Below are 15,574 nucleotides of genomic sequence, written 5' to 3' on the forward strand. Positions count from 1 at the left end.
CCCCGTGGAAGGAAAAGGCCTGGGTAGGGACCGTCGAATCGTGGAGGTCAACGAATGGCTACGCAGGTGGTGTCGGAGAGAAGGCTTTGGATTCTTTGACCATGGGATGGTGTTCCATGAAGGAGGAGTGCTGGGCAGAGACGGGCTCCATCTTACGAAGAGAGGGAAGAACATCTTTGCCAGCAGGCTGGCTAACCTAGTGAGGAGGGCTTTAAACTAGGTTCACCGGGGGAAGGAGACCAAAGCCCTGAGGTAAGTGGGAAAGCGGGATACCGGGAGGAAGCACAGGCAGGAATGTCTGTGAGGGGAGGGCTCCTGCCTCATACTGGGAATGAGGGGCGATCAACAGGTTATCTCAAGTGCTTATATACAAATGCACAAAGCCTTGGAAACAAGCAGGGAGAACTGGAGGTCCTGGTGATGTCAAGGAATTATGACGTGATTGGAATAACAGAGACTTGGTGGGATAACTCACATGACTGGAGTACAGTCATGGATGGTTATAAACTGTTCAGGAAGGACAGGCAGGGCAGAAAAGGTGGGGGAGTAGCACTGTATGTAAGGGAGCAGTATGACTGCTCAGAGCTCCGGTACGAAACTGTGGAAAAACCTGAGTGTCTCTGGATTAAGTTTAGAAGTGTGTGCAACAAGAGTGATGTCATGGTGGGAGTCTGCTATAGACCACCGGACCAGGGGGATGAGGTGGATGAGGCTTTCTTCCGGCAACTCACGGAAGCTACTAGATCGCATGCCCTGATTCTCATGGGTGACTTTAATTTTCCTGATATCTGCTGGGAGAGCAATACAGCGGTGCATAGACAATCCAGGAAGTTTTTGGAAAGCGTAGGGGACAATTTCCTGGTGCAAGTGCTAGGGGAGCCAACTAGGGGGAGCGCTTTTCTCGACCTGCTGCTCACAAACCGGGTAGAATTAGTGGGGGAAGCAAAAGTGGATGGGAATCTGGGAGGCAGTGACCATGAGTTGGTTGAGTTCAGGATCCTGACGCAGGGAAGAAAGGTAAGCAGCAGGATACGGACCCTGGACTTCAGGAAAGCAGACTTTGACTCCCTCAGGGAACAGATGGCCAGGATCCCCTGGGGGACTAACATGAAAGGGAAGGGAGTCCAGGAGAGCTGGCTGTATTTCAAGGAATCCCTGTTGAGGTTACAGGGACAAACCATCCCGATGAGTCGAAAGAATAGTAAATATGGCAGGCGACCAGCTTGGCTTAATGGTGAAATCCTAGCGGATCTTAAACATAAAAAAGAAGCTTACAAGAAGTGGAAGGTTGGACATATGACCAGGGAAGAGTATAAAAATATTGCTCGGGCATGTAGGACAGATATCAGGAGGGCCAAATCGCACCTGGAGCTGCAGCTAGCAAGAGATGTCAAGAGTAACAAGAAGGGTTTCTTCAGGTATGTTGGCAACAAGAAGAAAGCCAAGGAAAGTGTGGGCCCCTTACTGAATGAGGGAGGCAAGCTAGTGACAGAGGATGTGGAAAAAGCTAATGTACTCAATGCTTTTTTTGCCTCTGTTTTCACTAACAAGGTCAGCTCCCAGACTGCTGTGCTGGGCAACACAAAATGGGGAAGAGATGGCCAGCCCTCTGTAGAGATAGAGGTGGTTAGGGACTATTTAGAAAAGCTGGACGTGCACAAGTCCATGGGGCCGGACGAATTGCATCCGAGAGTGCTGAAGGAATTGGCGGCTGTGATTGCAGAGCCCTTGGCCATTATCTTTGAAAACTCGTGGCGAACGGGGGAAGTCCCGGATGACTGGAAAAAGGCTAATGTAGTGCCCATCTTTAAAAAAGGGAAGAAGGAGGATCCTGGGAACTACAGGCCAGTCAGCCTCACCTCAGTCCCTGGAAAAATCATGGAGCAGGTCCTCAAAGAATCAATCCTGAAGCACTTAGAGGAGAGGAAAGTGATCAGGAACAGTCAGCATGGATTCACCAAGGGAAGGTCATGCCTGACTAATCTAATCGCCTTTTATGATGAGATTACTGGTTCTGTGGATGAAGGGAAAGCAGTGGATGTATTGTTTCTTGACTTTAGCAAAGCTTTTGACACGGTCTCCCACAGCATTCTTGTCAGCAAGTTAAGGAAGTATGGGCTGGATGAATGCACTATAAGGTGGGTAGAAAGCTGGCTAGATTGTCGGGCTCAACGGGTAGTGATCAATGGCTCCATGTCTAGTTGGCAGCCGGTGTCAAGTGGAGTGCCCCAGGGGTCGGTCCTGGGGCCCGTTTTGTTCAATATCTTCATAAATGATCTGGAGGATGGTGTGGATTGCACTCTCAGCAAATTTGCGGATGATACTAAACTGGGAGGAGTGGTAGATATGCTGGAGGGGAGGGATAGGATACAGAAGGACCTAGACAAATTGGAGGATTGGGCCAAAAGAAATCTAATGAGGTTCAATAAGGATAAGTGCAGGGTCCTGCACTTAGGATGGAAGAATCCAATGCACCGCTACAGACTAGGGACCGAATGGCTCGGCAGCAGTTCTGCGGAAAAGGACCTAGGGGTGACAGTGGACGAGAAGCTGGATATGAGTCAGCAGTGTGCCCTTGTTGCCAAGAAGGCCAATGGCATTTTGGGATGTATAAGTAGGGGCATAGCGAGCAGATCGAGGGACGTGATCGTTCCCCTCTATTCGACACTGGTGAGGCCTCATCTGGAGTACTGTGTCCAGTTTTGGGCCCCACACTACAGGAAGGATGTGGATAAATTGGAAAGAGTACAACGAAGGGCAACGAAAATGATTAGGGGTCTAGAGCACATGACTTATGAGGAGAGGCTGAGGGAGCTGGGATTGTTTAGTCTGCAGAAGAGAAGAATGAGGGGGGATTTGATAGCTGCTTTCAACTACCTGAAAGGGGGTTTCAAAGAGGATGGCTCTAGACTGTTCTCAATGGTAGCAGATGACAGAACGAGGAGTAATGGTCTCAAGTTGCAATGGGGGAGGTTTAGATTGGATATTAGGAAAAACTTTTTCACTAAGAGGGTGGTGAAACACTGGAATGCGTTACCTAGGGAGGTGGTAGAATCTCCTTCCTTAGAGGTTTTTAAGGTCAGGCTTGACAAAGCCCTGGCTGGGATGATTTAACTGGGACTTGGTCCTGCTTTGAGCAGGGGGTTGGACTAGATGACCTTCTGGGGTCCCTTCCAACCCTGATATTCTATGATTCTATGATCTGTCTACAGTTAAAATGCGTTGGCATCTTTTGTGATGCAAAATCATGATGTCTTTGGCCAAACCTCTTCTGCACAATACCTATAATTGCCATTGTCTGGCAACGAGAGGATTGTACAAAATATGTATTGCAGGGCACAACTCAGTGTTGTTTTCTGACTTTTTTTGTTTTCTCTCCTTTGATACTTGAACAGCTTCAGATCAGAGACCAGTTTGCTATTTTAACAATCTGGCAGTGAAAACCAACAACAGAGGAGTAACTTATGACTGAGGTATAGTACTAATTAATCTAAACTCTATATTACACCACATAGAATGTATTTATTAAAGATTACCTGCTGGATGCTTCTCTGTGTCAAAATTTCTGGAATTAGCAAATTGGCAGGCTATAGTGAACAGAACTGTCAAAGATGGTAGGTCCACAATCGTTTTGCAAAAAATAACCCTAGCCTTTCACCCTAAACAAAAAGTTAAAGTACATTGCAAACACAGAACATGATAAACCAAAAAGACTAATAATTTTCCAGTATGAACTGCTGCATGTCCATACACTTCCACATGGTAATTCATTAAAATACTTCTGGGAATATGTCTACACTGCGAAGTTGTCAGCAAAACTTTTCTATCTTTCACTGGTACTTAAGCCCAAACCCCAACCCCACCCCCAGCAAAAGACAAAAGTTTTTGCAGCGCAAGTGGTAATGTGAACGTGGCTTTGTTGACAGGAGCACTCTCTTGCTGACAAAGCTAACGCTGTTTGCAGGACTGAAAGTACCTTTGTCAGCAAAAGTGCCGACAAAGCATTTACACACACTGACTTTTAGCAACAAGGCTGTGTCGGCACAGCCTTGTCGCTAAAAGCTGTGTAGTGTAGACAAGCCCTGGGTGTGACTTTTAAGAGGTTTGAACACTCACAACTGCCATTCACTTCAGTTCTGAAATCAGGCTCTATCTTTATAAATACAGCCACTGTGGTATTTTGTTGCATTCTCTAGCTACCAAATGAAAATGTAGGCAATTATCACTATAGGAAGGAAGAGAGAAAGCACTGAGTTTATAGAAATGCCCCTGGCCCACACTATTTGTAGGATTGCTCATAATCGATGTTCTTACTTTTAAATTAAAAGAATTACACTAAAATCTGTTTTGAATGGATGATTCTGGCAAAGATTTTCAAGAATAGTGTCCAGATCTTCAAAGGCATTTAAGCTCCTAACTTCCATTGAAATCAATACCTAAATACTTTTGAGGATCTGAACTTCCACTGAAATCAATGGAAGTTAGGAGCCTAAATATCTTTGAGATTCTGGGCCTAGGTGCCTAAAGTTAGACTCCTAAAGCCATATTGAATTACCAAAATAAGTGGCCTAATTTTCAGAAATGCTGAGCAACCAGCATCCCTCATTGATTTCAGATTTTTAAAGTTCTTGGCCTTTTATTAACGGTTCTCTGTAAATTGAATTAAGAAAAATATGCCTGCTTCAAAATTATAGTTTTTAGACCTCAGTGTGAGAAGTTTATAAAAACATTTGGCCTCATACTGCAGTCCGTTTTGATGTCAATAGGCATTTTAGCCTAAATTTTCAAGAAAGAGTAATTATTTGGGGTATCTCAGCTTTTCCTAAAAGAGCCTGATTTTCTGAGGTAGGGTACTTGGCCCTTTTTGACAATCTGGGCCCTTCTAAGCTGTCGCCCCCAAACTAAGTTGCTCCAGATAACTAACCACACTTGGAAAATTTAGGTCTTTGCATTCAGAAAGACTGGAAGATTGGGCCAATTGACAGACAAGCACTTGCAACATTTCTATGAGGTAGGGTGAATCTAGTTCATGTTTTACGTATGCAGAAACATGATCTAACCTAGTATTTTCACAAATTTCCTAAATGGAAAAAAGGTCGCTGTGAATCAGTGGTAGAACAATTATTACATCTTTGGAGCTCTTCAGGCTAGGTCTGTGTTTGGTTCATGCAGTGCTTGGTGTGTGCCATATACAAGGCCTCTTGGTTTTTATTTTTAATTTATTTTAGTTTTTCCAGGAATTTGTTAATATTTATAAAAAAAAATAAAAATGGGTGAAAATTGGTGCAAAAAATTTACATCACAGCTTTCTGGGTAAATATCAGGGTTAATATTGGGGGACGGGAGGATGGAAAAAAAGAACAGATAGAGAAAAGTGGAAGAGATGAAGGACGTGAAGGAGCCGCCTCCTTATGTTGCCTCTTCCACCTCTTCTGCTTCTGGGCCCATTTTAGAAGGAGAGATGATGCTGAGCCACCATATCTTTCCAGAGTGGGGAGCTGGGTCCAGGGAGTTCTGGCACTACTATTTTGTTAGGACTGGATTGCTGATCTCTACTCATGCACGTACTCGTGTATGTTCTGTACGATTGCCTGCCTTTAATAGACAGCCTCACATTTACACTTAGATTAGTTTATTGTTAACATAAATAGTATAATGTATAGTATAATCAGTATTTTCCTGTAAAATTCAGGTGAATATTGGTAAAAAAACACATAGGCTTTTGTAAAATCCTGAACATTTTTGGTAAAAACTGAAAACAAAGGGCTTGACTGTATAGCAAGGATTAGAGGGCATTCAGCATATAACTACTTCTACATAGAGTGCTTCCGCCGACATGCACGAGCTGAAATTGTGGAAAAGCAGCATCGCTTGCCCCATAACCTCAGCCATGCAGAACACAATGCCATCCACAGCCTCAGAAACAACTCTGACATCATAATCAAAAAGGCTGACAAAGGAGGTGCTGTCGTCATCATGAATAGGTCGGAGTATGAACAAGAGGCTACTAGGCAGCTCTCCAACACCACTTTCTACAAGCCATTACCCTCTGATCCCACTGAGAGTTACCAGAAGAAACTACAGCATTTGCTCAAGAAACTCCCTGAAAAAGCACAAGAACAAATCTGCACAGACACACCCCTAGAACCCCGACCTGGGGTATTCTATCTGCTACCCAAGATCCATAAACCTGGAAATCCTGGACACCCCATCATCTCAGGCATTGGCACCCTGACAGCAGGATTGTCTGGCTATGTAGACTCCCTCCTCAGGCCCTACGTTACCAGCACTCCCAGCTATCTTCGAGACACCATTGACTTCCTGAGGAAACTACAATCCATCGGTGATCTTCCTAAAAACACCATCCTAGCCACTATGGATGTAGAAGCCCTCTACACCAACATTCCACACAAAGATGGACTACAAGCCGTCAGGAACAGTATCCCCGATACTGTCACGGCTAACCTGGTGGCTGAACTTTGTGACTTTGTCCTCACCCATAACTATTTCACATTTGGGGACAATGTATACCTTCAAATCAGTGGCACTGCTACGGGTACCCACATGGCCCCACAGTATGCCAACATTTTTATGGCTGACTTAGAACAACGCTTCCTCAGCTCTCGTCCCCTAATGCCCCTACTCTACTTGCACTACATTGATGACATCTTCCTCATCTGGATCCATGGAAAAGAAGCTCTTGAGGAATTCCACCATGATTTCAACAATTTCCATCCCACCATCAACCTCAGCCTGGACCAGTCCACACAAGAGATCCACTTCCTGGACACTACGGTGCTAATAAGCGATGGTCACACAAACACCACCCTATATCGGAAACCTACTGACCGCTATTCCTACCTACATGCCTCTAGCTTTCATCCAGATCATACCACACGATCCATTGTCTACAGCCAAGCTCTACGATATAACCGCATTTGCTCCAACCCCTCAGACAGAGACAAACACCTACAAGATCTCTATCAAGTGTTCTTACAACTACAGTACTTAGCTGCTGAAGTGAAGAAAGAGATTGACAGAGCCAGAAGAGTACCCAGAAGTCATCTACTACAGGACAGGCCCAACAAAGAAAATAACAAAACGCCACTAGCCATCACCTTCAGCCCCCAACTAAAACCTCTCCAACGCATCATCAAGGATCTACAACCTATCCTGAAGGACGACCCATCACTCTCACAGATCTTGGGAGACAAGCCAGTCCTTGCTTACAGACAGCCCCCCAATCTGAAATACTCACCAGCAACCACACACCACACAACAGAACCGCTAACCCAGGAACCTATCCTTGCAACAAAGCCCGTTGCCAACTCTGTCCACATATCTATTCAGGGGACACCATCATAGGGCCTAATCACATCAGCCACATTATCAGAGGCTCGTTCACCTGCGCATCTACCAATGTGATATATGCCATCATGTGCCAGCAATGCCCCTCTGCCATGTACATTGGCCAAACTGGACAGTCTCTACGTAAAAGAATGAATGGACACAAATCAGACGTCAAGAATTATAACATTCAAAAACCAGTTGGAGAACACTTCAATCTCTCTGGTCACTCGATCACAGACCTAAGAGTGGCTATCCTTCAACAAAAAAGCTTCAAAAACAGACTCCAACGAGAGACTGCTGAATTGGAATTAATTTGCAAACTGGATACAATTAACTTAGGCTTGAATAGAGACTGGGAATGGATGAGTCATTACACAAAGTAAAACTATTTCCCCATGGTATTTCTCCCACCCCACCCCACCCCAGCCCCCACTGTTCCTCAGATATTCTTGTTAACTGCTGGAAATAGCCTGCCTTGCTTGTCACCATGAAAGGTTTTCCTCCTTTTTTCCCCCCCCCTGTTACTGGTGATGGCTTATCTTAAGTGATCACTCTCCTTACAGTGTGTATGATAAACCCATTGTTTCCTGTTCTCTGTGTGTGTGTGTATATCAATCTCTCCTCTGTTTTTTCCACCAAATGCATCCGATGAAGTGAGCTGTAGCTCACGAAAGCTTATGCTCTAATAAACTTGTTAGTCTCTAAGGTGCCACAAGTACTCCTTTTCTTTTTGCGAATACAGACTAACACGGCTGCTACTCTGAAACTTTTACTTTGTTCGTGTTCAGGTCCCACAAAGTTGTGCATTGTCAAGTAGTGCCCTAGCAGGCTCTATGCTGGTGACTCCGGCACAAAAGTCCACTGAATCATGGAACTGGAATGCAATAGGGTGTCAGTTAAGTCCTTTTTTAAAAACAGTAGAATGTGTAAATTTGCAAAGCTTTTCCCCCCTTTGAAATGTGAATATAGATTGTTTGGGGAGTTAGCATACAGTATTTAGTATACAGTTTGGTGCATTTTTCTTTACTACTTGCACATCATCATTGAAGGTGAACTGAAATCTTTTAAACTGCCAAGAAAGAGCTTAGGTGCTGAGTTCCTTTTATAACTGTGGCATGTTGTATTTTGTTGGTTGGCATTAAAAGAAACATTCCATTGTGTACACAACTAGAGGGAATGGTAGAATTATTGAATACTATTAGATAACTCTCAGAATTCAGAGTCTTATCTCTTCTACCTCTCTTCCCATCTGTAGCAGGAGCAAGCAGAATGGGAAAACATAAACAAATTATTAGTGCGACATGGCTTAAAACCTGTGTGCCTTGCTAAACCAAGAAACAGCAGAAGTCTGTCAGGTAATGAAGTGCTGTTCTCCAGTAACTTTTATTATTTAAAAAATTAAACTTAATTTCATAAATCATATTTTGATTTAACCTTCTACTTCCAGTGTTTATGGAGGTGCAAGTTGCCACTCCTTTTATCACTGTCTTGTCTATCTTAAATGTCTACAGATTTGATTGTTTTAGACAAGCACTCTTCACTGGGGATTAGACTTGCATTGAAAACACTGGTGGAAGACACTGAACGACAACAGAAAATGATGCATGGCCTTATAGAGGCTAATCGCCAGCTTAGGTAAGACTTACTGTCAGTGAAAAGGAGTTTTTCACAAATGTGAAAATGTGTGCAAGAGGCACACTTTCTTAAAAATTACCAAACCATTAGTTCAACTTTCCTTTTTCTGAGTATTGGTGTTTTTATCCTCATTTAAGTCCAAATCCTTAGTTCTTTCACATGGGCCATGTGGGATTTATGGGTCATGGTGGTACCTGATCAGCTGCTTTGCCATTACAGCTGCTGCTTCTGTAGTCCCCTTACTCAGGGGTTTCTGGCCAATGGAGCTGGCCTTCTTCACTACCCTACTTGCATGGGCTGCTACTGAGAGTCCCCTTGTGCCATGTCTTTGGGACCTATCCTCCAGAAGTACCAGTATTTCACTACATTACTGAAGTCAGTTTATTATAAATGAAGGTAGGGCTCCATTTTTTTTTTTTAAATTAGGGATGATATACACCAGGAGAGAGGTCGAGCATGTCGACAGGAACAACGAGCCAAAGAGTTGGAAAATGTTGTGGAGAACATCAAATCCAAAATTTGTCAGCTGGAAGATGAGTGTATAGCTAAAGTTTGCCAGCAACAGAATGAAGTGAAAGAACTTCAGAAAGATCAGCAAGCTTCACAGGTGCTTCTGACAGTAACTATTTGGGGACTCAAACCACAAATGCTTTTGACTGGTTTAAAGGGCTTTTGAAATATTTTCAGTGATCAAAATAACAGATGTGAGAGTGTTATGGAGTTTAAGGTCAGAAGGGACCACCAGATCATCTAGTCTGATCTCTGGTATATCACAGGCCACCATTCACACTACCCATCATCCTTGCACTAAACCCAACAGTCACTGCAAATTGTTATACTGTTCGTATTTATGATTTTGAACCCCTATACAATTCTTTGAAGAGTAGGGTTGTAATAATGAATAAAATTACCCCACTTCTCCCACCTAGTCACTACATGTAGACTGCAATAACTTACATTTTGTGAAACAATTGTAGTTTGCCAACTCTGTATCTTGTTTTACACACAATGTGCCATACTCCTTTTAGAATTTTCATATCACCTATTTGCAGACAAAGTACCATCACCAAAATGAAAAGTTGCATGAACAGGAAGAGACTATTGCACATTTGCAGAAGGAGCTCCATAAGGTTGGGGTGGAAGAGCAGCAGCGTGTTGCCACACAGAACAAAATGTTCTGCCAGTTTTGCAAGCGAGCCCCAAAGTCTCTCTTGGATCAACAGTAAGCAACTCTTTACCACCATGGTCATAAGTGCGAGCCTGATAATATTCTATGTAAAATGAAGAAACCGTTTTTAAATAGCTATTCATTATATTATTGGGTAGAAAGCATGGCCAGTTTAGAAATTACAGGTCCTTTTTACATATCTGTATAATTATTTATGTATAATAAAACTGAGTTGGGTGAGTAGTTTCATAGAGAAGAACAACAATTACAGACCTTGTACACTAGGTGGAAGCAAAGGGAAGAAAGTGACACACTTTCCATAATGAATAGAATTCTAAATGGAGACGTGTAAAGTATGTCACTACATAGGTTGATCCCAATCTGTATTTCTAAAAATTAGGATTTAAGCTTTTTTTTTTTTTTTTTAAGAAATCAGCCTCTACAGCCTATCCATAGACATCCAAGGCAGTTTGTGGAGGTCGCCTAGACTGTTGCCTTCACAGAGGCTAATGTGAATGCCATAGAAATTCAATTGGCAAGCTCTGTACTCCCCGACTTCCTTGTTAATGTTGGATAAGCAGGGGTGAGGTAGTTCCTCAGGATGACTATTTGTTGGGAGAATTGTTCAATAATTGTGCCTTGCTATTTCTTTTAGTAGATAAGACAGCCTTTCATCTCCAGTTCATGTCTAGTTTCTTTTTAAACGAGTGTTCATAGGCTAGCTGGCACTTGTGTGATCAGAATCCCCCCTATTAGGGTACTCCAGTCCTAGGACTTGAAGAACTTCATCAGGCTGTTAGCCCTGGTGAAGATCTATTTGCAGTCTGTTAGTATGGAAGTGCTCCTTACTGCCACAGATTTGGCTTTTAACTCTGCACAGCGAGTCAACCTTCTTTTGAATGGTTACCAGTTTCAGCCTGGTACAGGGCTAGCACCTCTGGTTTGCATAGCCTAGAAAGTTATGGCTGTTTTGTGCTGCATTCATTGAACTGATATAAGCAAGAAATGGCACAGACAGGAAATTTGGGATATAAGCAATTGCATCAAACAATTTTTGGTCACAATACTTTGATTACTATATTTTAAAATTACACAGAATAATTGCTTGTGGAATATTTTTAAAGTTTAAAATATGTTTCTTTCCTCCTTCAGGTTTCTTAGTCTAATTGATTATTATGAATCTCAGATTAATCAAATGAAAAAGGAACGAAGGTAGGATTAATCCTTTCATTAGTAACACTGTTGAATTTATGGTATATAAAGTTACATTACGTACTTTTCCGATTGAAGCCCAATAGGAATTTTGCCCTGGACTTCAGTGGAAAGGCTCTAAAGGTCTCAGCATCCTTAGCTACTGCTGAAACCATAGGTGTTGAGGGAGCTCAGCACCTCTTGAGAGGCACTGAGCACCTTTCAGGGTTTGCCCCTAATTGAAAATTAAAGTGGTTAAATGTTACATATGTGTTCCAAAAATCACCAGCATGTTAGAAGCAGCAAGAGACTATAATGTCCTTCCGGTTTAGATACTATGCCCTGAGTCTCATCAGCATCCATTGTAATGGAAGAGTGAATGGGACACCACCTTTTCAGGCCCTAGATCATGGAGAGGTCTGGCAACAAGCTTTGTTCATGGCATAAGCTAGAGTGGCCCAAAGATTACTCCAGTTTTGTATCTGGCTGCCCACAGTCAGGAGGCCGTTCTGCAGTCAGGAAGTGCAGAGCATATATGTGCCCCAGCTCTGCTGCTTTTTCCTCTGGCCATTTCCCCCTGCGAGGGTCCAGGAGATAGAACTGCTATGCCGGGGAGTTCTAGCTGGTAGTGCAAAACATCCAGCATGTAACTGACCCAATCATCTGAGATAACCTGCTTAGAAATTGAGCAGTGTAATCTGCTTGCATTGGGCTTCCTTCTAGTTGTTCCAGGGCATTTGATTCAGTAAATGAAATGCAGCTTGAGAGAAATTAAGAGGAGTGTGTGGTCTGAAAATGGAATGCTGTTCTGCTTTTCATCTTTCATTTGTGGTCACATCATTTAGTGTAACTTCTGTTGGTTAAGCAATTTATTGATGTGTATTGAATTTCAGTAAGATGGAGTTTGTTTATTTTCCCTCTTCTCCACTCAAAGCAGATATAAAAAAGACCCAGGTCATGTACAAGGAGAAGGAAAAAGCAAAGAAGAATTCTTCAATCTGGATGCCACACCTAACTATAGAGCACTGCTTATGGTATGGAACTGCTAGATGGTAATAAATTCAGATGTTAAAACAATAGTTACATGTGGGGAAAAAATAATTACTTGTTCTGTATTTATTTGATTTTATTCTTGTACTCCCACTCTTGATGTCTGGGATTGTATGCTCCTAGGTTTGTTACTGTCTTAGCTGTTTGTTCACATATCATCTAGCACAATGAGTTCTCTATCTAAACTAAGGTTTCTAGGTGCTATCATAATATAAATATTACAATATCATCTTGATTTTACAGTTTTATAGATGTAAAAGTGCACAGACCAATTAGATGTGTGCTTTGATTATGTATTGATTGAAAAAATAAAGATGCAGTCTGTATTGCAGTCTTTCCAGAATCAGCTCATTGAGACAAAAACCAGGAATGAACAACTTATGTGTGAAAATATAGATCTCAAGAAAGATCTGGAAACAAGGTGAGAAGTGGAAATTTGTCTTTGGCAAAAGACATTTTAACAGACTTTACAGCTTTACAAGAAAAAAAAACAAACACCATCATGATGCCCCAGAAATTGTACAAATGTACCAAGAAATCTGCTATTAAAAACAACGCATAGAATTATCTAAGATGCTGCAGCAATAATTTGCTGTAAGCTTTAAAGAGAACCATCAGTTACTGCATTGAGCATCCTGTCTGATAGTCCTCCCCAGTTGGGTACTTGCCCTTCATTTAGTGGTCAGAGGCTGAGGAACTGAAGCCATTTGCATATGTGGGAGCCTGAGACCCCCTTGATGAGCTGACTGCCAGAAGCAGCTTGTAAGAATGGGATCTCTACACTAGTAGCATTGTTACTGCTGAGGCTCATTCTGTACTAGAAGAGGTTTGCTGGTATAGCTCTACAAGCAAATCCTCCTAGTGTATATACAGCTAATAGCAATAAAAACGCTTTTATACCAGCAAATCCCCCAAAACCCTGTCTAAACAGTCCTCTTGTGGATACAGAAATACTACAAAATGAATCATACTCCCAATAGACATTGCTATACTAGCAAGCGTTTCCAGTGTAACCCTGACTTACAGTTAGACACCAGTAAAGTATGAGGTATAATAAAATATTTTCTTTCCAACAGACCAACTTCACAGGACTTAAAACTTTGCAAGCAGCAAGTGAAGAAATTGGAGAAAATGCTAAAGAAAAATATCAGGTAAGTATATTTAACTTTGAAACATATAGTAATGAAAGTTTACATTCTCTAGTCTTTTAAAAGTGAAGGTGTTCTACTGTGTACAATTTATATGCTGGCTCATGAACCTGTTCCACGTTGTCATTCATGAGACTGTGGTTTATGACCAATATTTTGCTGTACATATGGAGAAAGCTGGTGCATCTCTGAAATGATGGATGATCATCCAAAGAAGAGAGCTGACAGTTCAGCTCTGGGCCCCATCTACCCTTGGTTTAAAACAATATTATTTCCATTGGTTTTGAACATAGTTTCAGACAACATGAGAGAAGCGCTAAACCGTTCTGGTGTTTTTGGGAAGTTTACAAACTGTTCCAGCTATCTAGGCTAGGGTACTATTTCTAACCCAGTTAGGTCACATCCGCACTGATTTGAATAAGCTGTTAGATACAATTTTTGTTGCAACCTTGTTAAGCAAGAGTTTTAAAAGTTAGAAACCTAGCATAGCTGGAGGAAGTTTTTATCTGTAGCATCATTTGACCAGATGTTTTCTCAAAAAGTAATCCTGTTTTTGCATGCACATCTGTGTATATGTGACAGGTTTCAGAGTAGCAGCCGTGTTAGTCTGTATTCGCAAAAAGAAAAGGAGTACTTGTGGCACCTTAGAGACTAACGAAAGCTTATGCTCTAATAAATTTGTTAGTCTCTAAGGTGCCACAAGTACTCCTTTTCTTTTTGTGTATATGTGGAGTGCCATCTGCGCACCTAGTTATACAGAACTTGGAAGACACATAGCTTATATACACAACTTCAGGATGTGAACTTCCAGAGATATGCAACATTTTCTCATCTGTTAATTTTAATATATAATGTGGGTGGTGGATTTTTACTGACAGGCTTCTCAGAATAAGTGCATCTTGAGGAGAGGTTGTTTGCGTCACACAGTAAGAAAAAGAAGGTGTTCAAGAGGCAGTATGTAAGGAAGGCATTCTAATACTATATCAAAGAGTGCTATAAAAATGTTCAAATGCCTATAAAAACTGAAGACCAAATTCTGTGGTCCCTACACAAGTAAAATTCTCATTAATTTCAATTAATTGACCACTGTAAGAACTGCAAGAATTTTTCCATTAAAGGTGGGGACAGCTTGCAAAGAGCAGGTGTGCATGTGAGTTTAGAAAGGGATGACAGTGGAGATGTAGACTGGAATAGAATTGTGTAGTACCTTGAAGGTTAAGAGCAGAAACTTGTGAGGTTAGAATATGATACTCGAGTTTAGTAGTGTCTTACTCCTCAAATACTTGATGTCTGTGGGATTTATTGTATAGTCAGATACTGCTCAACATAATGAGGGTAACACAATCAAGCTCTTGCTAATTCATGCTAAACATAGTTTAAATTTGGTGGGTGCTAGCACAGTTTCATCCTTGGGTACTCTGTTGTATAATACTGGGCATACTTACCTTGCACCATCTAATCACAACTGGGGAATAGTGTGTTAGTGAGTTCAGTGTCAGCTTTTACTTTTTAATTTTCATATGTTTAGTGTTTAGGGCACAACTTTTAACTTTAAAACTTTCTGTTTAAGATGATCTGATTTCAATAATACGATGCAACTGGAAAAAGTGCATGTATAAGGCAGTTTGTGCAACTATAAGAAGACTAAAAAAACTAAGATTTTAGCTGTAAATGCCAATGTATTTTTCCTCTACTCAGGTTGAAACTAAATGCTGCTTTGAGAGACCTTGTATGAAATGCTGTATTTGTTTTGCATGTAGATCATATGGGATTATTAGGGGAGAAAAGATAAAAGAAAACAATGAATCTGAGAGTATGACAGGAGAAGATCAGCTACAAGCAGGTTGCAGGAGATACTTACAGGTATAGATACACATTTCAAATGCATTGTGTTCAATTATATCTAACTGTTCTATAGTGAAACAAAAGACTAATCTCATATAACTATTTAAACTTAAGCATGTAGTGTTTTGATTCAGAGTTTTCATATGTAGTCCCATGCCTCATATTGTCTAATAGTCAGCATTTTTGC

The 15,574-nt window shown here is 41.6% G+C and overlaps 1 protein-coding gene across 11 annotated transcripts in view; it reads left to right on the plus strand.

The window, feature by feature from the left end:
- Window positions 1-15,574, plus strand: part of CEP70 (centrosomal protein 70) — a 38,451-nt gene that overhangs the window by 2,084 nt on the left and 20,793 nt on the right. For 3 of the 11 annotated variants that reach the window (XM_043504989.1, XM_043504987.1, XM_043504992.1), the window contains exons 2-12: window positions 3,396-3,473; window positions 8,139-8,246; window positions 8,606-8,705; window positions 8,862-8,985; window positions 9,412-9,592; window positions 10,038-10,207; window positions 11,306-11,365; window positions 12,279-12,378; window positions 12,727-12,815; window positions 13,471-13,545; window positions 15,303-15,405. In XM_043504989.1, coding sequence (XP_043360924.1) covers window positions 3,465-3,473; window positions 8,139-8,246; window positions 8,606-8,705; window positions 8,862-8,985; window positions 9,412-9,592; window positions 10,038-10,207; window positions 11,306-11,365; window positions 12,279-12,378; window positions 12,727-12,815; window positions 13,471-13,545; window positions 15,303-15,405 — 1,119 coding nt within the window. In that variant the 5' untranslated portion in view covers window positions 3,396-3,464. Of the gene's footprint in view, window positions 1-3,391; window positions 3,474-8,138; window positions 8,247-8,605; window positions 8,706-8,861; window positions 8,986-9,411; window positions 9,593-10,037; window positions 10,208-11,305; window positions 11,366-12,278; window positions 12,379-12,726; window positions 12,816-13,470; window positions 13,546-15,302; window positions 15,406-15,574 lie in introns of all 11 variants that reach the window. The other 8 variants (XM_043504990.1, XM_038420949.2, XM_043504991.1 and 5 more) reach the window with 5 other exon arrangements.

Source organism: Dermochelys coriacea, chromosome 11, assembly GCF_009764565.3.
Source record: "Dermochelys coriacea isolate rDerCor1 chromosome 11, rDerCor1.pri.v4, whole genome shotgun sequence".
NCBI lineage: Eukaryota > Metazoa > Chordata > Testudines > Dermochelyidae > Dermochelys > Dermochelys coriacea.